At 52.2% G+C, this 27,516-nt stretch overlaps 4 protein-coding genes across 5 annotated transcripts in view; 2 read left to right on the top strand and 2 right to left on the bottom strand.

Moving 5' to 3' along the window:
* Window positions 1-5,257, bottom strand: WDR53 (WD repeat domain 53). Its single transcript, XM_083869057.1, has 3 exons — window positions 5,183-5,257; window positions 3,767-4,257; window positions 1-1,267 (listed from the first exon to the last, which is right to left on the bottom strand). Exons 2-3 carry the CDS (start codon window positions 4,241-4,243, stop codon window positions 680-682), a joined length of 1,065 nt encoding a protein of 354 aa, XP_083725183.1. The 5' UTR covers window positions 4,244-4,257; window positions 5,183-5,257; the 3' UTR covers window positions 1-679.
* Window positions 5,258-5,289: 32 nt separating this feature from the next.
* On the top strand, window positions 5,290-10,408 carry FBXO45 (F-box protein 45). Its single transcript, XM_083869056.1, has 3 exons — window positions 5,290-5,653; window positions 5,904-6,260; window positions 7,911-10,408. Exons 1-3 carry the CDS (start codon window positions 5,378-5,380, stop codon window positions 8,094-8,096), a joined length of 819 nt encoding a protein of 272 aa, XP_083725182.1. The 5' UTR covers window positions 5,290-5,377; the 3' UTR covers window positions 8,097-10,408.
* Window positions 10,409-20,547: 10,139 nt separating this feature from the next.
* Window positions 20,548-23,778, top strand: NRROS (negative regulator of reactive oxygen species). The gene is made up of 2 exons (XM_083868281.1): window positions 20,548-20,670; window positions 20,907-23,778. Exons 1-2 carry the CDS (start codon window positions 20,563-20,565, stop codon window positions 22,863-22,865), a joined length of 2,067 nt encoding a protein of 688 aa, XP_083724407.1. The 5' UTR covers window positions 20,548-20,562; the 3' UTR covers window positions 22,866-23,778.
* A 2,621-nt stretch (window positions 23,779-26,399) lies between these two features.
* The window catches only part of CEP19 (centrosomal protein 19), a gene marked incomplete at its 5' end in the record, with an annotated part of 119,861 nt that continues 118,744 nt past the window's right edge, over window positions 26,400-27,516 (bottom strand). For both annotated transcript variants that reach the window (XM_083868592.1, XM_083868593.1), the window contains one exon: window positions 26,400-27,260. In XM_083868592.1, coding sequence (XP_083724718.1) covers window positions 26,899-27,260 — 362 coding nt within the window. In that variant the 3' untranslated portion in view covers window positions 26,400-26,898. The remainder of the gene's footprint in view (window positions 27,261-27,516) is intronic.

The following is a 27,516-nucleotide window of genomic DNA, read 5'->3' as shown; positions in this document are numbered from 1 at the left end:
CAGTGAGAGAGAAAGCATTTATTAAGATGAGTGTAATAGTTCTTATTCCCTGGGATACACAACTCACTGACAACTGACCCAGCAAACACGTGTAGCAGTTCCCCTGCTCCTCCTTTTGCTGCAGTGAAAAAGTTCAGTTGGCAACCACAAGGAAACTCATTTGATTACTCATTAATTGATGCACCTCTAGTCTATGCAGCTGCTGATGGAGTGATGAAAACTAGATTCCACCACAACCAGTTCAAGCCAATTGGGACACAACTTCATGGGAGAAGTCACACAGAGCACTGCAACAGCCCTAACCACATAGAGCTGAGCCAGTGACAGCCCTGGCTACCATTCAGCAGCCTCATTTAGCATTGTGGGTGTCTCCTTAGCAGTAATTTTCTCCTCCAGCCTTAATTACGTCATCTTAGACATGAACTAATGTTACCCCTAAATATAGAGACCCGTTTCACTTAAATTCAAGCAGCAAACTGCCAACCCTGCATGAGACAGTGGCTGTGAACATAACAGCCACAAAGAACCAGCACGAGGCCAGGGACATCGTGAGTGCACAGCAAATCCCTTCCCCTTCCCAGGGACCCAGAAGGGTTCACTGTCCAGTTCACTGTCAGTGGATGTAACTGGCTCCAAGAAGTGGTTTTGTCCCCCAGACTTGTATAAACACCTGGGTGCCTTAAGGTTCTGGCAATGGATAGGCTGATATAGAGCTGGTCTGGTCAGCAACCAACACTCTCCTGGAGCCTTTGATCTCTGCACACGTGAGCCAGTTCACCTTTTCTCCGTGCTCAATGCTGAGCTTTGGCACAACTCCAGGGTGTTCATTTGAGGCCACTTTGTTGAGCTTCCCATCTTTTCTGCTGGAAGCACCTGCTTGGGCCTTCCTCTTGTGCAGAGATTTTGCTGGACTTTTCTGCTGCTTCCCAATGTTGCTGCTGACATCCCACAGCAGGACCTTCCCGTCGTTTCCTCCTGACAGCAACCAGTAGGCCTCTGGCATGAAGAGCACCTGGGAGACTCCCAGGCTGTGAGCCTGGAACTCCAGCTCACGTTCAAACCTGACCCCAGTGACTCGGAATATTCTGACTTTACCGTCCTGAGCCCCACAGGCGAAGACGTTTCCGCAGGAGGCAACGGACAGGGAATGCGCGAGCGGCGGGTTGAAGAACTGCCCGGCTGACTGAGGGCTCTCTTCCTCCCTGTCACACTCCTGCAGGTTCCTGGTCCACAAGGGACGGGCTTTCTGCAGGTTCCACAGCATCACCTGGGGAAAAAAAATGGGATGGATCAATAATTTGTGTGTTTTACTTCAAATCGGAGGTTTAATAGTGAAATAAACAACCACACTGCTTGCCCTGGCGGAGCAAAGGCTGTGCACGACTCCAAGAGGTGTGAGGCCTGTGGTGAGGAGTGGTTTAACTTGCTCTGAAATAATAAATGTAGCAAATTTTTCTGGCCTGCTTTCCAAACCCCCACCACCATACTCTGCAGTCAATGACTCAGACCTTTAGACCACGAAAGAGATGCAAACATTGCTCTAAAAGCTTTTGCATCCATCTCAGCAGTAGTAATGATGATGTACTGCACATCAATTATTGAAAAGGAGGGACACGGAAATGCTAGCAGTGAATAGAGACCATTATCATTCTGGATTTCTGTCTCTGCTACTTGGCCTAAAATAGTCACTTCCATGAATGTGTCTGAAAAATGGGAGAGCAAAAGGAAAACAGTAGGTTAGGCTGTGGTTTTTTAAATAGGCATATTTGTATTTATTTTTATATCCAGTGAGTAGATCTGGTTTGTATTATAGAGTAGGGCATGCTTTACCTGCTGAGATGGGGCAGGTCATGCTTTTAGACTTCCTTTTCCAATGCCACTCCACCTCCAAGCCCCCAGTGAAGAATGCTGTGTCTCTCATATTGCAGTTCAAGCACTACAGATTTATACTGAGCCAACTAAAAATAATGCTCTCAAGACTTTTGTAGGATCTGAACTGACAATGAGCATTCTCAAGGCCAACTGATTGAAAAGCACAAGTCAGTCTAATGCAGCACTGGTGTACTGTTTGCTTCATAAAGTTAAGCTTCATTTTGTTATTAATAAAAATATTCATTCAGTATAATCACCAATAAGCAGTACAAGAGTCTTTTTAAATTTAGTTCACAAAAGAGCCTGGCTCTGCATTTCTGGAATCCAAATCACTCTAAAACATCTGAAATACATTTCCTGTCACTTTCCTGTTTCAGTGACCACTGCACTAAAACTACTTCCACAACAATTGTGATTTACTGTAAATGAGAGGGGCTGGGTGATGCTTACAGAAAACACTCCTGTTTTCATCACAGACAGCACTGCAACAGCCTGATGAATCAAATCCATCAACTGCTGACAAGTTTTCTGCAAACTAAGGATTTTCTGTCCTCATGGCATTTTCCCCGCTTCATTGGAACTCCTGAAAGAACTCCAGCAAGCTAAATTTCACTTCTCATCAGCCACTGCTTCCCCGAGGGTTTGACAAGCCCAGAACATGTAGAACTCATAACTTGTCCAAAGGCATGGTGCAGCACAGGCCTTCAGAGTTCTGCAGCTGAGCTCCCCGTTGGGAAATGATGTCTCTTAAATGCAGCCTCAATGCAGAATGATGCTCTTTTCACTGTACAAAAACACAGTAATGAAATCCTGTTTTGGGATACTGATTTTCACCTAAAAACCAACTTGCTGAGCTACAATAAATGAAAGTAATACTAAAAAGTCACAAAAAAATAATCAGCCCACTTGTACCTAGTTGTACATAAATGTTTACAATTCTGGTAAAAAGTTTCCAGCCACAAGCTTGTGTATCTGCATTTTAGGGACCAGAATTAAGGCAGCTGAGGGACTGAGTGTTTACTCCTTCCAGACAGGATCTATCATCGTGGCTTTAACACAGAAAAATACAGGTTATACTAAATATCAGCACGTATTTGCTCTAATGGGTGTGAGGTGTATGTTGGTTTCAGGAACACAGGGTGAAACTGCTCAACGCTGTCACACAAACTTCACCCTGACACCGCTGGAACCACAGAAACTTTTGAGAAGTGACAGTTTTCATATCAGGCTAAACCAGGAATGTGGTCAGACCTCAACCACTGGAAAGAAATTACTGAAATCTGTTCTGAGTGGCCAACACTGAACGTAACTCCCAGCATGGTTCCTCTCAGAATGCAAAGGACAAAGTTTCCTCTTGATGAGGGTAGAAAACTTTAAAAGGCAGAAAACATTTCATGCTTCCAAGATGCTAACAGAACAGAAGATAAATCATACAAATCACTTGTCCTCACAGTGATATGTTCCACTTGGAAAGATGCTGCTCTACCTGCCTGCCTCAAGCACTGTGCCTTTTCCTCACCATCCTTTGCATCTCATCTGCAGCCACAACTGATCCCTAAGGACAGCTGCTGGTTTTGCTCAGTCCAACAAAGAGCTAATATGGCACCAGTGAGCTTTGTAGGGTACTCTGATTTCTCCTCACCGCACTCACTTTTGAATTGTAAATGTTAAGGAAGATAAAAACAGGGGCAGAAGCTGCTGAGTAGAGAACATAACACAAACAGCCCCAACACTTAGGTTTTGGGCCAAAACTACTTCAGAACAGTGAGAGAGCTTTCCAGTGACTGCAGGCTGAACACCCTCATGCTCGGTGAAAGTCCTTGGGTGCTTCACCACACAGCTGGGTAACTACAGTTTCACTTCATTAATACCCGTGCACACGTATGCAAATCACCTGCATGTCCAGTCCACAGGAAACCAGGCTCTGAGGCCGCTGAGGTCGGAAGGCAACAGACGAGCAGATGTTGGAGTGCCTCAAGGACCGGCTGACTTTCTTGCTTTCCAAGTCCACAACCTTTATGGCCCCCGAGTCGTCCGCCGCGGCCAGGAAGGCGTCGGTGTCGTTCAGGGAGAGGCAGTTGATCTCCTCCTCGTTGACGTGGAAGCGCTGCAGGGGCTCGGGCAGGGCGCGGACATCCAGCTCGCTGATGGTGTCCCCGTGGGAGGCGAACAGCGCGCTGGGGCGGCGGGCCGAGAACACCACCGAGGTCACGTCCTCGGCCGGCGGGAGCCGCAGCTGGGCCACGGGCGAGCATCCCCCGTCCCAGAGCGCCAGCTCGCCCCGCTCGGCGCCCGAGGCCACCAGCCCCTGCGGGCCGGCCGCCAGGCACAGCACCGGGCCCGAGTGCCCGCCGGCCCACCGCGCCGCCATCTGCGGGGATGGCCCTGGAACAAAACAAACAAGGCCCAGCTGAGCGGGTTGTTGGTCTCGTCACAGAAGAAACTTATCAAGAAATAAGATCATCCTGAGAACTGTTTGAAACTCCAGTGTCCGGTTTAAAAGGGGCACCTCGACAGCCCAGGACAGCTCGGTACCCAAGTAAAGCTTTGGCTCAAACAGCCACGATGCCAGGCACAGACTGGTCTTTCCCAACCTATATGATACAAGCAGCCTTTTAAAAAGACGTAGGACTAATTTAAAACAGGTTGCACCATATTTAATTGTCTCTCAGAGCACAGCCGTGTGCTCACCAGCTGAGGCCTCCCCGGTGTGCCTGCCCAGAGCCGCCAGCCCGGGTCAGCGCTGCTGAGGGAGCACGGCAGCACGAATTGAGGGAAGGGCGAAAAGGGGCAGCACAAAGTGTTGGAGGGGCCGGGACGCTGCGGGGAAAAGGAGAAAAACACACGGGGTTTGTGTGACAGCCCAGCACCCGCCTCGCTGCCCTAAGGCCCGGGCGTTTATTTAACTATTGCGCAATAAACGGCTCCTTTATGGTGGTTTTACCTTTTTTTTTCTTTTTACCACGTTACGCTTTCCATGTGATTTTTGTTGACCCAGATCTAAAGACCAGCCGGAGCCCATTCATTCCATCAGAGGAACTTGGGTCTTGGCGATCAAATCACACTACAGAGAGGGCCGACACCTTGCCCGCAGGTCGCGCCGGGGCAGGTTGGCGGCCGCCGCTCCCCGGGGACCCCTGCGAGTCCTCCCCGGCCAAGCCCCGGGCCATGCGGCACCTGGGCCCGCCCGTCCCCTGCCCCGGCCCTGGGGCCGCCCCCCGGCCCGGCCGGGCTCTGGGCTCTGCCCACGGGGCGCGGCGCTGCCGGGGCCGTCCCGGGGGGTTCGGGAATCGCGGGGCTCAGCTCTCACCTCAACTCCCCTGAGTTCGGCCGGGCTCCCCTGGCCTCCCGCGGGCTCCTCTGGGCTCCTCCGCCGCCCCCGCCCCGCCGGCCCCCCGTGCTGTCCGCGCAGGCGCGGGGCGGTGCCCGCGGCCGAGATGGCGGCGCCGCGCGCCCCCGCGCCGTGAGGCCTCGGGCGGCCCCGGCACAGCGGGCAGGGGGGGCCATGGCGGCGGGGCCCGGCCCCGGACCCGGCCCCGGGGCGGCCGCGGCCTCCTGGGGAGGGCCGGGCTGGCGGCTGCCGGGGCGGGTGCTGGAGCTAGTGTTCTCGTACCTGGAGCTGCGGGAGCTGCGGAGCTGCGCGCTGGTCTGCAAGCTGTGGCACCGCGTCCTGCACGGCGACGAGAACAGCGAGGTGTGGCGCAGCCTGGCCGCCCGCTGCCTGGCCGAGGAGGCCCTGCGCACCGACATCCTCTGCAACGTGCCCACCTACAAGGGCAAGGTGAGGCCGGGACCCCCGAGGCGGCCGCGGGGACCCCCCGCCCCTCTGGGCCGCCCCCGGCGCTGGGGGACACCCGCGGCCCAGCCGCTGTGGGGAGCGAGGGGCGGGAGGCCGGGAGACATGACGGGGTTTTATCTCCTGAGCCACAATGGTTCGGGCTGCAAGGGACCTTACAGCGGGGACGCCTCCCACTAGAGCAGGCTGCTCCGGGCGCCGTCCATCTCCCCATCACCCGCCTTCTCTCGCCCAGGTCCGTGCCTTCCACCACGCCTTCAGCACCAACGACTGCTCCAGGAACGTGTACATCAAGAAGAACGGCTTCACTCTGCACCGCAACCCCATCGCGCAGAGCACGGACGGGGCGCGCACCAAGATCGGCTTCAGCGAGGGCCGGCACGCCTGGGAGGTGTGGTGGGAGGGCCCGCTGGGCACCGTGGCTGTCATCGGCATCGCCACCAAGCGCGCCGCCATGCAGTGCCAGGGCTACGTGGCCCTGCTGGGCAGCGACGACCAGAGTTGGGGCTGGAACCTGGTGGACAATAACTTGCTGCATAACGGGGAGGTGAACGGCAGCTTCCCCCAGTGCAATAACGCGCCCAAATACCAGGTGAGGGGGCTTGGCGTGGGATGGGGGGTGCTGGCTGTCCCTCGCTGTCCCGGCTGAGTGCTGAATTGCTCATGAGTGGCCCTCAAAGGTCTCTTTGCCTTCCCTGCAGAAGGCAAATGATTCCACCTTGTGAGCCTTTCCCTCCTTCATTTACTGCTTCTGCAGGCTACACCTGTCTGGTGTTCAGTGCACCTGACCCTGCGTTGTTTCCACACTTTTATCTCAGACACCGAGTGTGAAACCTGTACTGTGGGTGTCTGCTTAGACACCGTAGTGCTTTTTGGAATAAAACCTGAAAAGACTGGTGTAGCTTTCTGAAGTAGCGACTTGCCCCACAGCAAGGTGAGTGTCTGAGGGCTTGTACCCCTTTGTTGTCTGGCAGGGTGAGCTGAAGTTAGTGCTTAGGTGAGAGTCTTCCTGCAAAAACCTGTAGCAGAGCTGATTGCTGCTGCTTTGCTCACTGGCCCCTGTCCCGTGGGTGACATCCCTTATCTGGAATCTGATGTTCAGATAACTTCAGGGTATTAAAGAGCAGAGGCCACCCCACCTTTTTGTCCTTATAGCAGTTCTTGTCTTCTTGTTCTGCCTGCTCACACAACTGTCTGTTCACTGCTGGATTTGCTTGTGTCACAACTTAAACTGGATCATTGTAATTTCCATCTCATATTCAGAGAATGGGTTAGAAGGGATTTTAAAAATAATCCACCCAGTGCTGTGGCTTTGTTCTGGTTTACATTTCACTTGTGGGTGAAGATCTGTGTAGTACTTTGTATCTGATACTCCTAAATTTTGTGTGAAAGTTCAAATCCATGATCCCTTGGTGTATTTTGTGTTTATTAAGAGATGTGCAGTGATCTGCTTGTAGAAAATGTGCTTAAAGGAAACACATGTGTGCATTAGTGTTGGCTGGAAGAAATTCCCAGTGCTGGGGCTGGCTGGAGGAGTGTCAGGAGTTTGTGTTGTGCCTGCTGTGCTTGTGGCAGTTCTCTGGAACTTCCACTGATGTCTGACATAACGTGTGTTAGATAAATGCAGGGAGCTCTGGGCCTGCCTGGGTCCAAGGCTCCTGCTGTGGTTTCACTTGTGTGTGTGCGTGTATATATTTTTTAGGGTTTTCATTTTACATTTTTTACTGAAATTTCCTTTTACCTTGGTGAGGGAGCACCTCTGTCAGCAACAGCACCTGCATATTAGTCTATTCTGGGATTTTTTTGTAGGTGGAACTTGCCTTTCTTAACTCCATTGTCTTTAAAAATGCTCCTCGAGAGCAGTTGTTGCTCAGTGATAGCAGGAGCTGAACACAGAGTTCAGGTAACTTGGAACCCAAATTGCCAAGATTCCAAAGCTCTGCAGTATTCCCGAAGCACAGAGCACGGGGTGCCTGCTCTCAGTGCTCTCACAGGTTCACATGGGCAGGGTCATGGTTATTATCATAAACAAGTGGTGGATTCAGGCTGGCTCCTTCAGAGGTACTCAGGATTGTGATGAAATTGAGAAATGCCCATCATAAGAGCAATCATCATGAGACTCAGGACGCCCCTGCTTTGAAATTCTCTGCTACATTGCACTTTGCCTTATTTTTGTTTCCATCTGAACATGCTGGCTCTTTCTGTGTGTTGTTTTTACTCCCCCTCCTGTCTCTGTTTCCAGATAGGCGAAAGGATTCGAGTTATCCTGGACATGGAAGACAAAACATTAGCGTTTGAGAGGGGCTATGAGTTCCTGGGAGTTGCCTTCAGAGGACTGCCAAAAGTTTGCCTGTATCCAGCAGTGTCTGCTGTGTATGGTAACACAGAAGTGACTTTGGTCTACCTGGGAAAGCCTCTGGATGGATGACATGGATTGTTTTGCTGGGACGTCGAGATGTGGATGTTTGGGAGGAGAAATCTGCATGTTGGTTAGAGGGAAACGTGTATTAGAGGAGAAAACAGCAAAAAGGTGTGGGTGTGTGTCCAAGAGCCATCGAGGGAACCACATGGAGTTTGGAAACGGAGGACCAGCCGTGCTTCAGAAATTCTGTTACATTTCCTCTTTCTACCAGGCCAGAAAAATCCTCAGGGCTGCAGTTGATTGAGTGGGAAGCTGACACATGCATGTTGCAACAGATTTTATTGCTAAAATGGCAGTGTGACCTCAAACGTTTAAGAAAGGACTTGATACAAAAATGCTTGAGGATTTTACCCTGGGATTTGTAAGTGGCGTGTTTTGTGAGAGACTCCCATTTCCAAACTGCTTGTTCCTTCCTTCCTTTCCTCCTTGGGGCCAGTGTGGGGGCTGGAGCAGAGCGGGGCTGTTGGGGGTATTTACAGTTTTTAGTGTCCTGAGAGGCACAGTCTGTGCCACTGTCCTTCTCTGGTATAACCATACAACACGTGTGCAGCTATTTTTAAGTGTATTTTAAGGATTGTATATAAAGAAAAGAACAGTTAAAAGAAAGGGTTTGCTTTATTCTAACTGGGGCAGAATTTCTTAAAGGGAAAAAAAAAATCACCCCCTTCCCTGGCACCAGAGCACACGCCTGGGACAGGTGTACAGCCTTCATGTCAGTGCAGTTCTGTTGTAACGTGTTTTGGGATGCTCTTGTGGAGTGAGGTGCTACTTTGGGTTGTTTCCTGTGAAAGTTTCCATGACTTCAGTGACAGGTTTGTTCTCTGTAGGAAACAAAAACGTTTTCCCTGCGAGTTTCCTTTCACCAGAACTTGCACTCCCCTCGGGGAAGGAAGGCTGAGCACAGCACTGAGCCTGCCTTCCTCTCCAAGTCAAAAATGACACCTTTTCAGAGCATTCTCTCACTTGCTAATCACTCCTGTGAGATGTCTCAACATCATGTGGAAGGAGCATTGGGCTTCTGCAACCAGACCTTACTTTCAGCTTCAGTGGCTTTATAAAGCTTTAAGGCTTGCCTGAACCTTTCTTAACTGAACCAGATCCCCCAGTACCCCAACGTTCACCTGCCCAGGACTAGTAAAACTCTCACCAGCCCTTTGATGGGGATTCTGGATCACATTCAATGTTTGTGCTGATTCTCACTGATTTTCTCAAAGCCATGTCCGGACCCCCCAGGTGTGTCCATGCCCTGGGCTGTGCAGTCTGGGAAGCTGCCAGGTGTAGTGAGGAGGGAATTCCTCGTGAAACCACTTTCCTGTGAGGCTGGAAGGTCTGCAGGGAGCCCTGGGAGGGCCCTTCAACAGGGCGGGGAGGCTGTTAGCCCCATGGCTGGCTCATGATTCTGGGTTCATACTGGTTGGCATCTCCCAGAGTGCCTGGGCTGCTTCAGAGCTGCTTTTTGGAGAGGGAGAAGGAAATGTTTATGCAACCTCTCAAAAAAAATCCAATTTTTTTTTTCTTTTTGTTTTGTGTTAGAGAATGTGAGTTGCTTGGTATCAGACACTGGCAATTCTCTGAGCATGGAGAAAGAGGAATTCCTCTTGGACTGTTGCTTATCCCCCTCCCTGTTCCTCAAGGAGGTGAGTGAGGCTTTGCCTTGGAGTGCTTTTGGCCAGGTAGATCACGAGGTTCTGCCCTGGAACTGTGTAAGTTGTTACCATTTAAAGGATTTAAAAGTATTTATTTGTTTTGTGTGTTCATTGCTGAAAGGCAAATCAAGGTCTGTTCCTCTTGCTGCATCACACAGAACATGCTGTGAGCAGTGGAGGTGTTTTAGGTGGTGCTGAGAACAGCTGAATAAAGGATGTGGGATGGGTATCCAAGTACCTCCCGGACAAATCTGTTACAGGCATTGATTGTACTGGACTGTGAAGTGTCTGCAGAGCAGAACTGTGAGGCATAGAGTTGGGGATAGAGGAAACAAAACCCTGCCCAGTTTAGGAAAATAAATAGTCCCCAGGGTGAATGTATTCTCAGTGCAGTCCTGAAAGACACAACCCCTGCGGTTGTCCACGATCCAGTTAGAGGCAAGGAAACCCTGAGAATTCCCAGGAGTTTTAATCACAAATTCAGATTGATTCCTATTCTTCAGACTGCATCTTACCCTCTAAATAATTTCCCTCTAAATCAGAAATGCTGAAAGTTGAACATTCCTTAAGGGTGGGTTTGGGCGGACTCACTTGTGTAAGATTATAACTTATTCCTGGAGACCAATGCTGGCTGTACAAAATATTAAAATAAACTCTGCTATCATTCAGAAGGATCTGTTGGTGTGGATTGTTGGAATGGGAATCCCACAGATGGGAAGAAGGGAGTTGCAGTTTGGTGCCCCAAGAAGACAGAGACACTGGGGCTGTGTGATCTGCTGTGTGACTGCTGGGAAAGAGAGAATCTGAGTGGTTAAGGAGGGCCTGGAAACTCAGGGATCTGATAGCTGTGCTTGGGAAATTGCCTCCTCTGAAACAGAGATTATTGTGACTGTGGGAAAGGCATTCCTGCCTGCTGGAGGCAGGAGTTGGGGTGGTGTGGTCACTGCCCCCACTGCTGCACCAAGGGGTCTCCTTCCTCCTCAGCTTTCTTCTGTGTCCTTAGCTTTCCCTATGGAAGTTCAATATTTCACAGTGTTTTTAGGAAGAAGTATTGTGGTTTTGAGCTCTGAGGCACTTCCCAAACTCTCTGCACCAAGAGTTTGCTTTTAAGCTGTAAATCATGGCTAACACCTCCTTTGGGAGCAGAGGGGTTAGGTGCTGGTTTTGCCAAGAAGGCAGAGGAGGTTTTTCAGCCTGAGGTACCTCAGGGTCAGCTGAGCAATTGTTTGGGGTATTTTTCCTGCCCTGACAAGGGATTTGAGGGCTTCAGTCAGGGGGAACATCAGGTGTACACAGCCCCCGTAACAGAAATCAGATTAACAGGTCTTGGCTTCAGAATCTTACAGGATTTTGGGATAAGTGAGATTTTGGGATAAGTGGGCATTTTATCTGTCATTTTAATAAAATTCAGAATTCCTTGTGGTTTGAGTGTGCTGTGAAATCTTTTGGGAGCTGAACAGTCAGTCCTCTGTCCCTGTCACATCTCTGAGGAGGTGAGGAGCTCGATGTGATCACTAGTTTGGGGGCAGAGGCTGTTCTTGGCCTTGTGCTAGCCCTAAGCCGGTTGTGCGACAAACTGATAAATCAAGGTGGGGTGGGAAACTCCCTCCTGGAAAACACTTTTATCCCAGCTGACAGGCTGCAGTGAGTGTACATTTTTGGGAGCCCTGTGTGCACCTTCCCCTGGCAAAGGCCCCTGGGTCCTGTCCCTCCTGGCCACGTTTCAGGTGACAAACCCACGCAGGAGCAGATGGCCCCGATGCTGCGCCTCCGGTGGGGCTGTGCTCTTCCCTGCCTGCCTGCGAATCCGACAGCCACAAATCCAACTTTTCTCCCTGCTTATCCCTGATCTACATTTCTAAATTCCCTCAGCACACTGGGTGTGTTTCCAGATGGCTGCCTCTATTTTTTTTTTTCCCTTTTCCATTTTTGCTGGGTTGATGGCAGCAGCGATGAGTTAAAATAACACTGGGCCTGATCATAGTCTGATCATGCAAAACTGGTTTTCTGAAAGTATTTGAGACGTGAGCAGTCCTCAGTCATTCCTTCAGCTACATATTTCCATGTGAATATTTCAGGTTTTGCATGTTATAAATAGCCCTTAGATGTGTAAGTGAATTTTTTCACTTGCTTGCAGTGAAATCTGCAGAGAGAAAACAGCATTGTTGAAATTGCACTAAGATCCTTTCTACACTTAAAAAGCAAGTTTTCAGGGGGTTGGCAGTGGCCGTGTTTGACTCTGTAAGTGACATAGCCCACCTTGGGCTAGAGTATGATTGAAAGAAAAAAATGAATGAAGCAATGAATGAACACAGAAAGCTTTTCCTGCAGTGCTGCTGGACCTGCTAATTCATCCCTTGAGCAGGTTTTTCCCTACTGCTGAATGATGCTGTGTGACTTCCAAAGGAACTCTCCTCTCTCCCCACGAGAGGGCAAAGCTGTGAGAGCCTTGACTTGTGCTCAAACAAATGCTGAGTACAGTAAATGTTTTTAATGTGGAACCTTCTCCCTTAGCAATTACTTCCTGTTCTTTTCAAAAAGCAAACCAAGCTAAAAACCCTCAACAGAAGTAGATGATGGACACAGAATTTTTTAAGGTTCACTCCTTCATTTGAACCCTGCATCCTGAAATAGGCTGAGCAAATATTTGCATTTCAGAAAATGATTTTTAGTGACACCAAACTGAGCCAAAGCTCCAAGATCACCTTAAACGATTGAAAGGGATTTGAGAGGCTCAAACGAAATGTCAGAGTTGCTGTTCAAGGTCCACTTTTTCCCAGACTTGCTTTTCTTCCCCTCAGGCATTTATGATGAGGAAATAGTGATATTAGCAAAAGATTATTAAAAAAAAAATTGAAGTAATTGAAAAGGGATTTTGAAATAAAACTCACTGTATGTTACAAGCGTTGTTCATTCTTCTGCAATTTCACCAAGTCAGGAATTGAATGGATTTTCCCTTCATGCCTGCACTGGCAGGTGTGGTGTGAGCAATCTGCAGTGGTTTCATGTCTGCTTGATTTATTTTGTCTTTTTAATCTGGAGCTTCCCTTGCTTAGGAGAACTCATCCATATCCCATCACTTGAAAAATAGCAATCTAAGAGAGTAAACTCCGCCAGCTCCAATATGTGGCTTTATAAAGTGCTGGACAAACCTGCTTGTAGGGAAATGGATGTTGGCCAAAATGCTTTTTTATCGTATTCAAATACTGCAAGGGTAAACATTTTTCATGGAATCCCAGATTGGTTTGGTCTGGAAAGGACCCATCCAGTGCACCCTCTGTCATGGATGGGGATACCTTCCACTAGATCAGGCCTTTGCCAAGCCCAAATCGTCTTTTGGGTTTTTTTGATGGCTTTTTGTTTGTTTTTTTCTGTGCTCAGATGGCAGAGGCCACTTTCTTCACACCAGATCCCATCAGACACTGGGGACCCGAGCCCTTCCACAGGGTCTTGTGCAAGAGCAGAGCTGGAGGGTGGGATCTTGCTTTGGAAGCAGCCAAAAGATTTTATCTCAGCTTCAGCATAAGATTTTATCTATTCCTGGGTAAATAATTGACATGAGCAGAGCTGGATCAGAGTTGGAACATTAGTGGGACTCAGGGGAGTGTGCAGGATGGAAACCAGGTGGTTTTATGTTCCCACCTCACCCCACAGTGCTGTGCAGCTCTGGGACATGACTGTACTGGCAGCATGAGCTGTTCTTCCCGGCAGGAAGGTGGAGAGCAGGAGGGGAGAGCTGAGTATTGATCCGTGTGTCTGGCTGAACCTCTCCCCTCCTGCCCTCCTGGGCTGGTTCAGGTCCCAGGCTGAGAGGTGGGACTGCTGTCAGTGTCTCCCAGGCAGGGCTGCAGGGATGGCATTTCAGATACAGCACTGATGGCACCTGTGTTTGCTTTAAAAACCCACAGAATCATATCCTGGCAGTTCTCCTGTTTTCTTACCCAAGACCCAGGGACGTGCCCTAAGTGCAGTAGTGTGCTCCAGCTCCAAACCCAAAAACCCACAGAGAGGCTTTGTCCCTTGTCCCTCAGGGATCATGCTAGAAAGCAGGGATGCTGTGCCCCATGGCTGAACACCTGGGAAAAGAAGACTTTGCAGTGTGTATTTGCTTCCAGAAGATGTGCCTGCCAGGCCAGGCTGTGGCACAAGGGATGGTGGCCCTTCTGGCCAGAGAGGAAGATGGGTGGGACACGCTGAGCTCTGCAGGGAGTTGTGAGAGTTTCACTTCCCTTTGCATTTGTGACTGAATTACTCACTTCTCTGAAGCAGAACAGCAGCAGGGAGGGCATTTGTGGGGCTGCAGATGGGAGTAATTTTTTTAATCACAATTTGCATTCCTGAATGATGTCACAGCAGTGACTTGTCCAAACCTTCTCCTTCTGGTGACTTACAGCCTCCAGCCTTGAGAGTTTTAGGCTAAAAACCAACAGAGACGAGATTTAGATTTGATTTTAGGAAGAAATTCTTCCCTCCTGGCACAGGTTGCCCAGAGAAGCTGTATCCCTGGATACAGCTACATGCCATCCCTGGAAATGCTACATGCCAGGCTGGACAGGGCTTAGAGCAACATGGGATAGTGGAAGGTGTCCCTGCCCATGGCAGGGGTGGAACAAGATGGGTTTTAATGTCCCTTCCTACCCAAACCATTCCTGATTCTATGATAAAAACTTTGGTTAATGTGTTGGAGTCACTGCGTCAGGGGTTTATTGCTTTCAATGGTTTATTTTATTGTACAGTACAAAAAAGGTCAATTCATCCACATGTTTGTCAATCCTGTGGGAAAAGCTTGGACAGCTCCTTCAGGTCTAACTGCAGTCAGAGTCCAAACTCGATGAAAGTGACCTGGTTGTGAGGCTTTCCAGCCCTTGAGGAGATCCAGGAGGAAGCACAGCACATGGTTGGGGTTGGAAGGAATGTTAAATCCATCCAGTCCCACCCCCTGCCATGGGCAGGGACACCTTCCACTATCCCAGGTTGCTCCAAGCCTCACCCAGTCTGTCCTTGGACACTTCCAGGGCTGGAGCAGCCACAGCCACTCTTGGCAAAAGATCAGAGATCTTCCCTTGGGGCACTGGCCTCTCCTGCTGATGCCGTTCTCTAGAGCGTCTGGGCTGCCTCAGACTGTGAGCGAGTGGACGCACTTGGCTGCCAGTTGCTCAGAAACACGAGGTTCTGCTGCTTCAGCATCCGATGCATCCTGCTGTGTGCTGTGCTCTGGAGACCGAGTGATGCAGATGCTCTCCAGAAGGTCTGCCCTGGCTGGTGGTGGTGGATCCTGAGGAGCCCAAATCCCGGCCCAGGAACGGCGGGAACGCTGCCAGAGCCCGGCCTCGGGGGGGAAATGAGATCCCTTCTGCAGCTTTCCCTCTCCAGCCGCTTCCCCCTCATTGACAGGCCGGGGAGGAAGCGGTGACCGCGGGTGGAGCCGCCCGGGACACGGGAGGGAACCGGGACCAGCCTCACCCCAGGCAAGGGGACTGGAAAGGGGCTGTGGCCGGGCCACTGACCGCCTCCCCTCTTCCCTTCCCACCCTGTGCTCCCGGGAACGTGGGTTTGCTTCCCAATAAATCCTGTTCCTGCCTTTCTTCTCAGTCCCATTGAGGAAATGGGCACCTTTTGCGGGCCGAGGGATCCTCTATGAAGTTCTTGCTGTGGGGCTCTGATGGGTGTTTAGATCCCCGATCAAATGTCCTGCAAGCCCAAAGACATCATTTTCCCAATTGTTTTTGCTGCAGTTCACCTGGATCCCTGTGGGCTTGTTGCATGTTGTCAGTGTGGGGGGTTATTGCCTCCCTGATCTCCCACAGCCCCAACTCCTCTGGTGTTGGCAGCGAGCACTGTGCTGGGAATGTGGGTGAGCAAGCCCAGGGCTCTGCTCAGAACAACCCACAACTAATCCTGCCTTCAATGAAGTCTTCTTTGAACCCTGCTTTCCATCAGAAAACCTGGCAAGAGCCAGGAGATTCCTGATAGTTGGAAATATATTGAAGAAATTCTTGGCTGTAAGGATGGTGAGGCCCTGGTACAGGTTTGCCCAGAGAAGGTGTGACTGCTCCATCCCTGGAAGTGTCCAAGGCCAGGCTGGACGGGGCTTGGAGCAACCTGGGATAGTGGAAGGTGTCCCTGCTCATCACAGGGAGTGGAATGGAGTCATCTCAGAGGAGGGTGCTGGGGCTCCAGGGGCTCCCAGACACGTAAGTCACTGCAAAACCAGAGCCTGGAGCTTCACTCACAGATGTAAGAGCTGGCACATGCTTTTCCTTGGACCCAGGTAAAGCAGCAGGAAGGTGGTTTGGCCACAGCTTGGGGGAAAAGATGGTTTTGAGGCTGATTATAAATTCTGAATTTTTTGCCTTGTTTTCCCCTGCAGGAACTGCCCCAAGGGGAGCTGTGCTTCCTGTAGAGCTCCAGCCCTGCCACAGTTCTGGGGCCCTCTGACCCCACACTTCCGTACAGCAGTGCACCACCCTGGGATGGGACACATCCCTGGCCACCCCCTGGGGTTAAACTGGGTGGGTTCCCACTGGGAAATTCAGCCAGATGAAACTCCAGAACTCAAGTTTAAACTTCAGGCATTGAGCTGTCCATTTTAGCTTTTCCTTTTTGCCCATGGAACAAATTCTGTTTTCTTTTTTGTGTTCACAGTTCCTCTTAAATTAAAGGCAACTACTTTTGCTGGCAGCTCCTGGGATACAGGAGACCTCAGGCTTCCCTTGTTTTGTCCAGGGTAGGTGATTAAATAAAATAAATTACATTAATGATGCTTTGCACCATCATCCCTTGCAGAACCATTTCTTTAATTCTCGCCAGTTCTCCATCTCAGTGGGAGTCAAGGAAGCCAATGGAGAAATATTTCCGTTTCCCCACTCCCCACTCACCAGGTCCTGCTGCTGTGTGAACCGTGAGTGACCCTTCTTGGTGCTTCCACTTGGGAATAAATCACATTTCCTGCAGGAAAACACACGTTCAGTGATGGGGTTACTGTTTCCTGTTGTAGTTTCCCCTTTCCCAAGGGTCTTGTGCTGGGTGCATTCCAGGAGAAACTGGGAGCCTGTCCTCTTATCACAACTTTGCTCTTGGGTTGTGTTTGACAATTTGAAGGTTGTTAAGTGAAAAAGATTGTTTGGAGGAGGAGGTGGGAGGAACAGAAGGAGCTCACTGGGTGTAAAACCATAAGGGGATTCCCAGTCCTCTCCTACAGCTGCAGGAATTGCAGCTGCATGTTTAAACATGGCTCCAAGCAGCTGAATCTCCTTCAGTTTAGCCCACCTGTGCCACTGAGCTGCACTGGAGCTTCCTGAAGAGCTGATCAGGGAAGCAGCTCCTGGCACCTCAATCCCCGTCCCTTCAATGTGCTGATATTAAAAAATAAATAACCCCCTCCTAAAGCACACATCAAATCCTTACTGAGAGGACTGGGTGGGGGTGTGAGGGGAGGAAAAGGAGGGGACCAAGCAGCAGCTTCAGGACTTTTTCAGAGCCATCGGGCTGCAGGATGTGGGGAAGGTGTGAAGAGCAGCAGCGCTGTTGCCGATGCCCTAGCGCAGAGCTGCGGGGTCAGCCCTGCAGTGGGGCTGCTTTCTAGGGACAGCGGGGTGGGGGGAACCTGGATGGGCCCTGCAGGGGCTCTGCCAGCCCCTGGTGCTGCTGGGGTGAGGGGTTACACTGCCCTGGCTTTGGGGATGGGCTGGGGCAAAGCAGGGAATGAAACAGGTTGTTTTGTCTCCCAGTTCCTGCTGAGCTGCAGGAGGAAGCTGGTTTGACCCCCAGGGCATCACCTTGATGGGGCACCACAAAAGGGAATCTCATCAGAAGATCTCCAGGAGCCTCCCGATCCAGAGAGCAGAGTGTGGTCACGGCTGAGGATGCCCAAATTTCACAGTTCTGCCAGCTCCCGTGTCTCCAAGCACCAGGTGAGGGGTTTGAGGGTGGGATCATGGCAGGGCTTGGGTTGAGGAGTTTGTGGTCATCAGCTGATCTCAGCCTTTTGTGTGCCCTTGAGCAATGCCATGGGAATTTTGCCCCTCTCTGAGCTTCTGCCACTCCTGTTCACTTCTCTCTTCTCCTTCTTGATTTTTATACGTCAAACTTCCTTGAAAATGGAGGAAATGAAACCACAGGGCTTTTTTGTCAGTGATATGGGAGCAATCAGCCTCCTCCCAGAGAAGAAATGAAATTTAGGGGGAAGGCAAGAAAACTATCTCCCTGGGCATTTTTGCTGGTTTCAGGAGTTGGGGGGGCATGTTGTCTGGCAGGGAGGGGAAACCCTGGCTGGGATGTCCCTTGGAGGGGGTCTTGGTGTGCTGCAGTGGCACATTTCATCTCCCAACTCTGCAAATATCCCATTGGCACCATGGAATATATGGCATATGGAGGTGGACCTGCTGATCACAGACAGGGTCCTGCTGCAGGACTGGATCCTTTCTCCACAGTTTTGGGCCCTTTCTCAGCTGGGTAGATCAAGGCAAATTCTCCTCTGAGCCTGGATTTGCTGGGGACTTGGGAGTGTGTGAGGACTCTGGGAAGGGGGAGACATGGAGTGGGGAGATGGAGAGCAGGGGTAGATGGGGTGAGGAGGAAGGGGACCTCCTTGCACATATTGCCTTGGAAATGTGGATCTTTGTTTCCTAGCAGCTGCAGGAAAAGCCATTTCTGCTGACTTTCACACAGGGACTAACACTCAGGAGGTCCCTGTATCTGGGTGGTTCTGACTTGTGCCCTGGGTGCTGGGTTTGCTGAAATCCTGAGCAGCTCCAGGACACCCAAAGGTCTGGGAGCAGGGGGATAGAAGCATCCTGAATCTCACTTTGACAATGTGAGGGACAGGCACTGGCATCCCGGAGTTGCTGGGGGCTCAATACCTGGGACACGTCCAGCCTTGGCTTGGGATGCAACAGGAAATAACAGCACCTTCTTCCCCCATGGGACAGGCATCCCTTGGCTCCTGTCAAACCCCTGAGCTGGGCTCTGGAGGCAAGAAGGGTCTGGAGGGACAAAAAGGGAATAGGTACCACGCAGGAGTGGTGGCATGGCTGTGCAGGGCAGAACCACCCCCAGTCCCCACCTCTGTGCCCCGAAACCCCCGCACAGGGGTTCTGCTGCTGGAGCTGCGTAGCGGAGTCACCATGCAAGGCTTGTCCCCAGTGCTGGCTTGTCCTCAGGAGCTGTATGACCCGCTATACCCCTTGCTGCCTGCCTGGGCCCTGTGGTTCCTCCTTGCTGGGGAGCCGTGTGTGAGTGCATGACCCGTGCTGGGAGTGCTGAGATCAGTGAGCGAGAGCTGGGCCGCGCTCGCTGCCTCCATGTGACTGCAGTTTCCGTTGGCTCCTTCCGCAAAGACTATATTGGTGCTCTGACAGAGGGCGGGTGGGACACGGCCCCGTGGTGGCACACGGACCCCTGGGTGTCACACAGACCCCTGGGTGGCACACAGACCCCCTGGGTCACCCTCACCCCTGGCCCCAGGACCCCCCAAGCGCGGCTGAGAGGCTGCAGGATGGACCGTGCCGAAGCCCACGCGCTGCTCCACGCGGTGAGTAACTGCCCCCCGATTCCTGTGCTGGGGGAAAACACCACGGGGGTTCCCTCTGCCAAACTGGGCACCTGTGGTGGCTGTGTGTCACTAATGCCCGTGCTCAAAGAGCTGTGGCTGCGTGGGGCTATGCTGGGGCTGGTGTGAAGTGTGGGGAGCACCCCGGCAGCTCACACAGCTCTTGGATGTGGGCTCTGGTGTAGGGCTGCGGGCAAGGGTTTCCTGCTGGGGCTGCTGCCTCCTCTCCTGGCTGGGCAGGTGCCAGCCCAGCAGTTCTAGGGAACACTGGGAGGATGGAGGTTCTTCTGGTGTTGGAAGAAGCCAAGAAAGGCTGAGCTGGGTGAAGGAAAGTGAGAGTTTCTGCAGAGGGATTCAAGAGCCAGAACCAAAACTGATGTTCTTTGGGTGCAGCAAGGATCAGGGTCCAGGACAGCAGGATCACTCTCCTGCCACCGTGCCTGAGTATGAGTTGCTGCTGGACTCCAAGGACTTGAGAGGGCAAAAGGTGCTGTGTGTCAGTTGCAGCCTGGGGAAAGGGGACTACGTCTCCATCTCTCCATGAGTGATACATTCTGCTTTGATAAGGCACCAGCTCAACACTTTGGCTGTCCCAAGGAAGGAAACAGCCCAGGACATGCCCTGCTCCCTGTGTGCTGCAAGGCTCTGGCTACCTGGACTGCCAAAAATAAAACCCTGTTTCTCCTTCATACAGTGGCTGCTGTGAAAGTGCCGTGTGTCAAACACTCACTGAGCCCTTGCTGCTCATTTGCCTGAGTTTCAGCTTTTCCCCAGATGCAAATGCCGTCAGCTCCAGTCCCACCAGGTCAGTAATGGGGCAGCTTGTGCTGGAGAGCATCCTCTTTCCTGGAAGGGCCCCCAGCAGGGATGGGCACTGGGGGCATCCCTTGGTGGGGAATGGGTTGGTGTCCCCTGGGGGAGTGTTTGGTGCCAAGAGGGGGCACAGGAGCCCTGCTGAGGGGGGACACCCTGCTGGAAGGATGCAGCTCAATGGCCTTCACGAGCAGCTGTGCAGCACTGACAGTGCCTTCCCCCTGTGTGCTGCCCTGGGTGGGACTGAGCTGCCACTCCTGTCCCTGCTCCTCCCCTTCCTTCCAGACTCAAACTGGGGGAGCCCCACGAGGGCTTCTGCTGGGGTGGGTGGGCTCAGTGCCAAGGCTCTGTGCTCCTTCTTCCGTGGACAGCTCATCGTCACCTGGGTCTTTTGGGGTGAACAGTTTGCAGCTTCTGACCTCCTCACCTCTGCCTCCCTCTCCACAGGAGTGCCGCCACTGAGATGCAGGCCCTGTTCCCTGGTCTGTCTCTGCTTCTCCTCCTCCTGGCAATGGGACAGGAAAGTGGGATGGACGCAGCCTGGGCAACATCTCCAGGGGGCTGTGAGCTTGTAAGTCCTCTCTTGTGAACCCCCTCACCCCTCTGAGTGCTTGGTCCTGCCTGGCAAAGCCCAGCCAACTCAGCATCTCCAGACCTTCTCCATCCCAACTGCTGGCTTGGAGTGGACTGCTGTGCCAAGGCTGTAGCCAAAGAGCTGCTTCCTCCCCCCTCACTCTGCTCCCCAGACTTCTCCCTCTTAATCTCCTGCCTCCCACGGTGGTGTTACATATTCTCCTCTTCCTTCAGGTGCAGAGCATCATGGACTGCACTGGGAGACAGCTGAGTTCCACCCCAGGAAACCTTCGAGGTGATACTGAGGAGCTGTTTCTTGATGACAACACTATCCAGGTCCTGAGCAATGCCTCCCTGCTCCTGTATCCCCAGCTCTGGCATCTCAGCTTGACCAGGAACCGCCTGGAGCTCATTGAGCCTGGTGCCTTCCTCAGCAGCCAAGGCCTGGAGGTGCTCTCCTTGACAGACAACCTGCTCTTCACCAACTACTCGGTGACAGCCACTGCTCTTTCTGCTCTGCCAGCCCTGAGAGTGCTGGATCTGGCTGGAAACCAGCTCAGGGAGGACATGGTATCTGTCTTAGTCTCGAACCTCTCTTCCCTGGAGTCCCTGTCTGTGGCCAGGAATGTCATCATGAGGTTGGACTCATCTGTCTTCACAAACCTGACACAGCTACTGGAGCTGAACCTGGAGAAGAACTACATCTTTGAGATTGACAATGCTTTTGAAGGGCTGCAGAGGCTGCAGAGGCTGAACATAGCTTACAACTACCTCCCGTGTCTGGTGGGGTTTGGCTTGACCCAGCTCAGGATGCTCAATGTCAGCAACAACATCCTTGAGTGGTTTCTGACCCTGCAAAATGATGACCTCTTTGAGCTGGAGGTGCTGGACCTGTCCCACAACCACCTCCTGTTCTTCCCTGTGCTGCCCCAGCAGAGCAAGCTGCACTCCTTGCTGCTGCAGGACAACAGGATGAGCTTCTACCAGCGTCTCCCCAACGGCACCTCCCTGGCCAACATCACCGTGCAGTTCCTGATCATTGATGGCAACTCCACCAACCTCACCACGGTCAGGCTCTGGGAGGAGCTCTGCCACAGCAACCTCTCCTCCCTGCGCCTCCTGGACATGAGCCAGAACCAGGTCTGGGGCCTGCCAGATGATTTCCTGGCCCAGATGCCTTCCCTGACCCACCTAAAGCTCAACCAGAACTGCCTGGAGGCATTTCACCTGCCGGAGGAGGACCCCTTGGCCATGCTGACAGAGCTGGACCTCAGCCAGAACCAGCTGGTGGAGCTGGGGGTGAAGGTGGGCTTCGGGGACATCCTGCCCAACCTGCAGCTCTTCAACCTCAGCACCAACAGGCTGCAGGCTCTTCCTCCAGGGATTTTCACTCACAGCAGGAAGATCACTACCCTGGATCTCAGCCGCAACCGGGTTGACCTCTGTCCCCAGCCAGGTGAGGCCAGGAGTCTGCCCTGCGTGGACATCAGGGGCGTGGAGACCCTGACCCATCTCTCCTTGGCCGGGTGTGGTCTGCAGGGGCTGAGCAGCCGTCCCTTCCAGGGGACATCGCTGAGGCACCTGGACCTCTCTGACAACCGCCAGGTGCTGTCCGGGGACCTGGGCTGGCTGCAGGACCTCGTCCTGACACTGCAGGTGCTGTCTCTGAGGAACACCAGCCTCTCTCCCACCGCCGTGGACTTCTCTGCCCTGCACAGCCTGGTACGCCTGGACCTTTCGGGGAACTCCTTGGCCGCGTTCCCCGCCTCGCTGGGCGCGCTGAGGCTGCGGAGCCTGGACCTGCGGGACAACTGCCTCCCGGCGCTGCCGCCGGACGTGGTGCAGGTGCCGCTGGGGAGGAGCCTGCGGGAGCTCTACCTCAGCCGGAACCCCTACAACTGCTGCACGCTGGGCTGGTGGGACGCCCTGCAGCTGGCCGAGGGGCTGCGCGTCCCCGACGGGCGGGAGGTGACCTGCAGCCACGGCTCCCGCTGGCTGAGCCCCGGCGCGCTGCCCGAGCCCGTCCTGCAGAGCTGCCGCTGGCAGACCGCCGACTTGGCGCTGCTCTACCTGGTGCTGGCCCTGCCCACCTGCCTGACGCTCCTGGTGGCCTTCGTCGTGGTCTTCCTCATGCTCAAGGAGAAGCTGCTGAAAATGGTGAAAACCCGGTGTGGGGTGTCCAGCCCTTACTAATGGCTCAGGAAGAGAATGGGCTCGGGAATAGTCAGTAATAGCAGGTGATCAGGAGTACAGGGGATAACCCTTCTGAGGTGGTCAGGATAGAAACCTGATGGATGCAGGACAGGAGGTGCTGGGAGAGCTGCCATTTCTGCCCTCATGGTACCCAAAGGGTGCTGCAGGCTGTGTCTGGTGGTGGAGCACTGGGAATCCTCAAGGAACGTGTCTTCAGCAGAAACCTTCAGCTGGTGTTGGTGAGAGCTGAGTGGACACAACATGAAACATTCCTTGGCTGAAAGGACAGGTTGCCCAGGATGCCCCATCCGTGGAAGTGTTCAAAGCCAGGTTGGAGCAGGCTAGGAGCAGTCTGATGTAGAGGAAGGTATCCCTGCCCGTGGCAGGGGTTCTAACCACATGGATTTTTAAGGTCCCTTCCAACCCAGACCATTCTGGGATTCTGTGAGAGTTTTCTCCAGCATTGCTTTCCCTCCTCCCCCTCCCAGTAGTTCCTTTTATTTATTCCCACCTTTTAGCCAGTTCAAAATGTCTTCCAGATCTGCAACCAACCTCCACAAAGTCCCCCAGGCTGGAGAAACATCACCTGGGTGCTGTGCAGAAGGGTTTCTGTAGCCACAGCTTTCTACACTGCTCTTGCTGGCACTGCCAAACTTGCAGGCAACCCTGATCACGAGCCATGTGCATGTCCTGATAAAGACAGGCATTGTCAGCAGGGCTGAAAGACACATTCTGGGGTGTTTTTTCTTCACTAAGTCACAGTCTGGGTTAGAAAAGTCCATTAAAAACAGCCCAAGCTGAAACAATGGGAAATATTGATTGAAAAGCAGGAGAGTAAATTATGTCCCTCAGTGATATTTTATCATGGGTTTATATTTCTCCAGTGACTGGTGGATTAAACATACAAAGGAAACAAGAGAAATTCCCGAGGGCAGGGCAGTCACTCCAGCAGTGCCCGGTGCTTTCCTCCACCCAGCTCTGCTCACAGCGTGCTCTGGCCCTCCCAGAGCAGCAAGCACTACCTGGGGAAGTGCTGCTCTGCTCCTCGGGGGTCACTGTGGGGAAAGGAGAAGTAATGGTGGTTTGTGCTAACCCAAAAGCCCTTCTGAGAACTGCAGTGGCTTTCTTCCTGTGCCACTGTTGGTATTTTTTTAGTGAAACATGTTTAATGGGAACGGGGCATAGGGAAGTGTGCAGCAGTGTTAGAGTGAAAATTCTGGGTCCTTCCCTGGGTGTGGGCAACATCAGTTGGTGATGTGGGGTGTGCCAGGGGCTCAAGCCCACTGGAGCTGTCCTGGGAGGTGATGGAGGGAGATGCCCAAGGCTGGCCTGAAGCTGGGAGGAATCTGGGATGATTCAGGGAAGGGGAGCCAAGGCTGGCAGCAGGGCAAACCCCTCCCAGGCACAGGTGTGGGACTGGGGTCTGGGGGAGCCTGATGGCTGTGCAGGGCTGCAAAATGGATGGCTCAGACCCTGCTACCAGCAGCTCCACTGAGCTGAGTGCAGTAAAGGCTCTGGAAACACAACTGTCAGATCTGGCTCAGAAATGACCACTTTCTGTCACAATTTTAGACTGAAATAGCCAAAACTAAAACAGGCCCAACCAGGGGAATCCCTCAGCCTCTTTCAATCCTTCTTTTGCCCGTAAGCTGCACCCCGGGGGACAGCAGTGACCTATAAATATGTTCTGGCATCTCCCCACTGGCAGGGTGAGCAGGTGCCCCTGTGAGCTCCCCTCTCCATGGAGCTGGGCTCAGAGGGGGATGTGTGTCCTCCTCCACCTCCATAGCCAATGCTGCTGCTCCATCTGGTGTGGGGTGTGGGGTGCAGCCATGGGAGAACACACAAGGAGGAACCTGGGCACCTGACACTGCCCAGGGCATGGATAAAAAGGAGAGGGGTTTAATTGTATACAGAGCTGATGGGGATACTCAACATTCCCTCATCACGGTACCTGCAAAGCTGTGGCTCACGTGGAGCTGTGATGTGAGTGGAATGTTGGGGCAGCAAGAGGAGATTCCACTTTCTGAGTGGTGGGTGTCCTTACAAAGCTGCTCTCAGAGTCTTTGCAAGGCCATGGTGGTCAGGGAAGGTCCTTGGTGACAGGAGAACACAAGGGTCCCACCCAGCTTCAGCAGTGGCCAAAAGGCCAACCCAGGGAGCAACAGGGCAGTCACCTTCATGTTGTGAAAAACATGGAATGAATGTTCTTTGTTCAGAGCACAATTCTAGAAAAAGAGGGTGGCTGGAAGAAGTCAGCAGGGACTGCTGAGGCTGAGGAATGCCCACCCAACCTGCTTTCCTCTCAGGATGAAATGGATGGATCTCTAGGCAAGGGGAGAGTGGTGGATTCCGTCTGCCTGGACACAGTATCCCACAATGCCATTCATACAAGCGCAGATGTCACTGGATGGTGGGAGTCAGGCAGGTCAGGATCAGTGGAGTGAAGTGCAGAGGGCTGTGGCTGGTAGCATGTGCTCTACCAGGAAGCTGCTGAGGGGCCTGTTTTGGGATCTGTCCCATTTCATGTCTATATGCAGGATCTAAAGCTGGCTGTGAAGTGCCTTCCTGTCAAGTTCACAGAGGATCCCAAACTGGAAGACCAGTACAGCTCTATGCTGAAGGTCTGGGGTGGGCTGGAGGAATGGACCAGCAGGAACCTCAAGATCCAGGCACTCCTTTGGCCTCATTCAGCCCTCACTGGAGAGGAGGCCTGGGGCTGGCCACGTCCTCTGAGCCAGGCCAGGATGAAGCTGGGGCAGGCTGGGAGTGGAGGAGAGGTTCCCTGGGGCCCTCTCCCTCCCAAATGGAAGATCCTTCTGTGCTGTTATGTTGCAATTTTTGAGGCAAGGCCTGTGCCAGACCTCTCCACACCCTTTCCGGTTCTGGGAGAGCTGAGTCAGCCTTTACATTTTTTTAAATTTGGCAAATGAAGCCTCAGCTTTCATTTTTTCTCCTGACTGAAGACCCCCTTGGCCAAGTGTGAGCTCCCTCATCCTCTCTAGTGAAGGCAAAGCACTGTGGTTTAACTGACACTTGTTCCATGTTTTTCACGGCAGCAACTCTCATTTTGGGGTGTAGGAGGAGAGCCCTTCCAGCTGCTCCTCCAGCCACTCCTCTTAGTTATGTCAGGCAGCAGTTTGTTGAGGCCCCTCAATTTGGGATGAAGACCCATCTCACCCATAGCCCTCACAGCTGCCAGAGTTCAGGAAGCCAAGATGCAGGAAGTTTTTTGAGTTTTAAATTTCCTAAAGAATCCTAATCTTAGTCCTCCAGTTCTTACATGAGAGCAGGACTGATCTAGTAGAGATCAGTCAAGGTAGACAGCTGAATGAAAACCTCCAGTGGGATGAGTTTGTCTTACTCCAGAACCACCCCCAGCCTTTGACCTTCTACCACTCTGTTTTTTTGGATACTTTATGCACATTCTACCAGAACTGAGCACTTCTGAGGAAGCATCATCCAGGAGTGTAAAAATCCAACCATCCAGTTTGAAATCACTGTGTTTTCAAAAGCACTTTCAAGACTAATTAATTTTCAAGATATTCCTTCTCTTACATGTAAGGATTTATTTTTGTGTAAGCTAAACCTAGAGATTTAAGCACTGCTAGGGAAATGTGACAGTAATATTCTCAATGCAAAGTTGATTTATCCAGAATGATTGATACATATTTAACTTCCCAGTAGGCAGTAATAATCACCCTATTTGTACAGTACAGCTTTAACAGTGTCTTCAGGACATGAATATTTAACGCTTCATTTTCAGCCAAAGCTGACTGAAAAACTGAAAGATTAAATAATTTAAAATTCTTTTATGTAGGAAAAGACTAAAACCAGCCAACAATTTCAGCTACTCAGCTTCCATTTAATCAAGTCTGGCTTCTTATACAAAGCTCACTTAAGCCTGGGATTGCTGTGGCACCTCAAGGTTCCCCTGAGCTAACGTAGAGCAGAACACGTGTGATTACACAGTTCTCTCTTGAGAACAATCTCTCCTGAGGTTTGTCTCTGAACTGCCCATCTTTGTCTGGAATCAGATTTCTTCATCTGACTCTATGTCCCAAGTACAGGACTCCAGCTGCTCATCCAGTGGGAACTCCACCTCAACGTTGTAAACGAAGTCGGGGTCATCCTTCTTCTTCCTGTTCTTTTCAAAGAGCTCATCCATGATGCTCTTCCTTTTGGCCAGCTCCTTGTCATCCAGTTTGTTCATATCCTCCTCTGGGTCAATGGTCTCTTCCTGCCGAAACTTCTCCAAGCTCTCAGCCAGGCTCTGTCCCTCCAAGTGACCCCTGAGCAGAGTGTAGAGCTTCTGGAGCTGGCGCTGCGAGACCCCCTCCAGGTAGGCCTTGTGCCGGGGGTTGTTCTTCAGCTGCTCGGCCGCCCTGCCGCAGTCTGGGGACAGCCAGCACAGGCCCTGCAGCTCCAACAAACCTCTTCCCACACACACATCTCCTCCCAAACCCTCCCCAGGGTTCTCCCCAAACCCCCCATTGCTCAGGGTGAGATGTCTCTCCTCAGAGAGATAAGCTGAGCCCAGCACAGCCCTCCCTGCTCTCTGCTGGGAGGGCACTGGGTGGTGACCAACATTGCTGCTCAAACAATGGGCTCCTCTCCTGTCTGGAGGGGCCAGACAGGAATGAACCCCCCT

Source organism: Zosterops lateralis (genome assembly GCF_965231275.1).
Source record: "Zosterops lateralis genome assembly, chromosome: 10".
Lineage (NCBI taxonomy): Eukaryota > Metazoa > Chordata > Aves > Passeriformes > Zosteropidae > Zosterops > Zosterops lateralis.
Note: the sequence above shows the minus strand (reverse complement) of the source record. Positions and strands in the feature narration are given on the sequence as shown.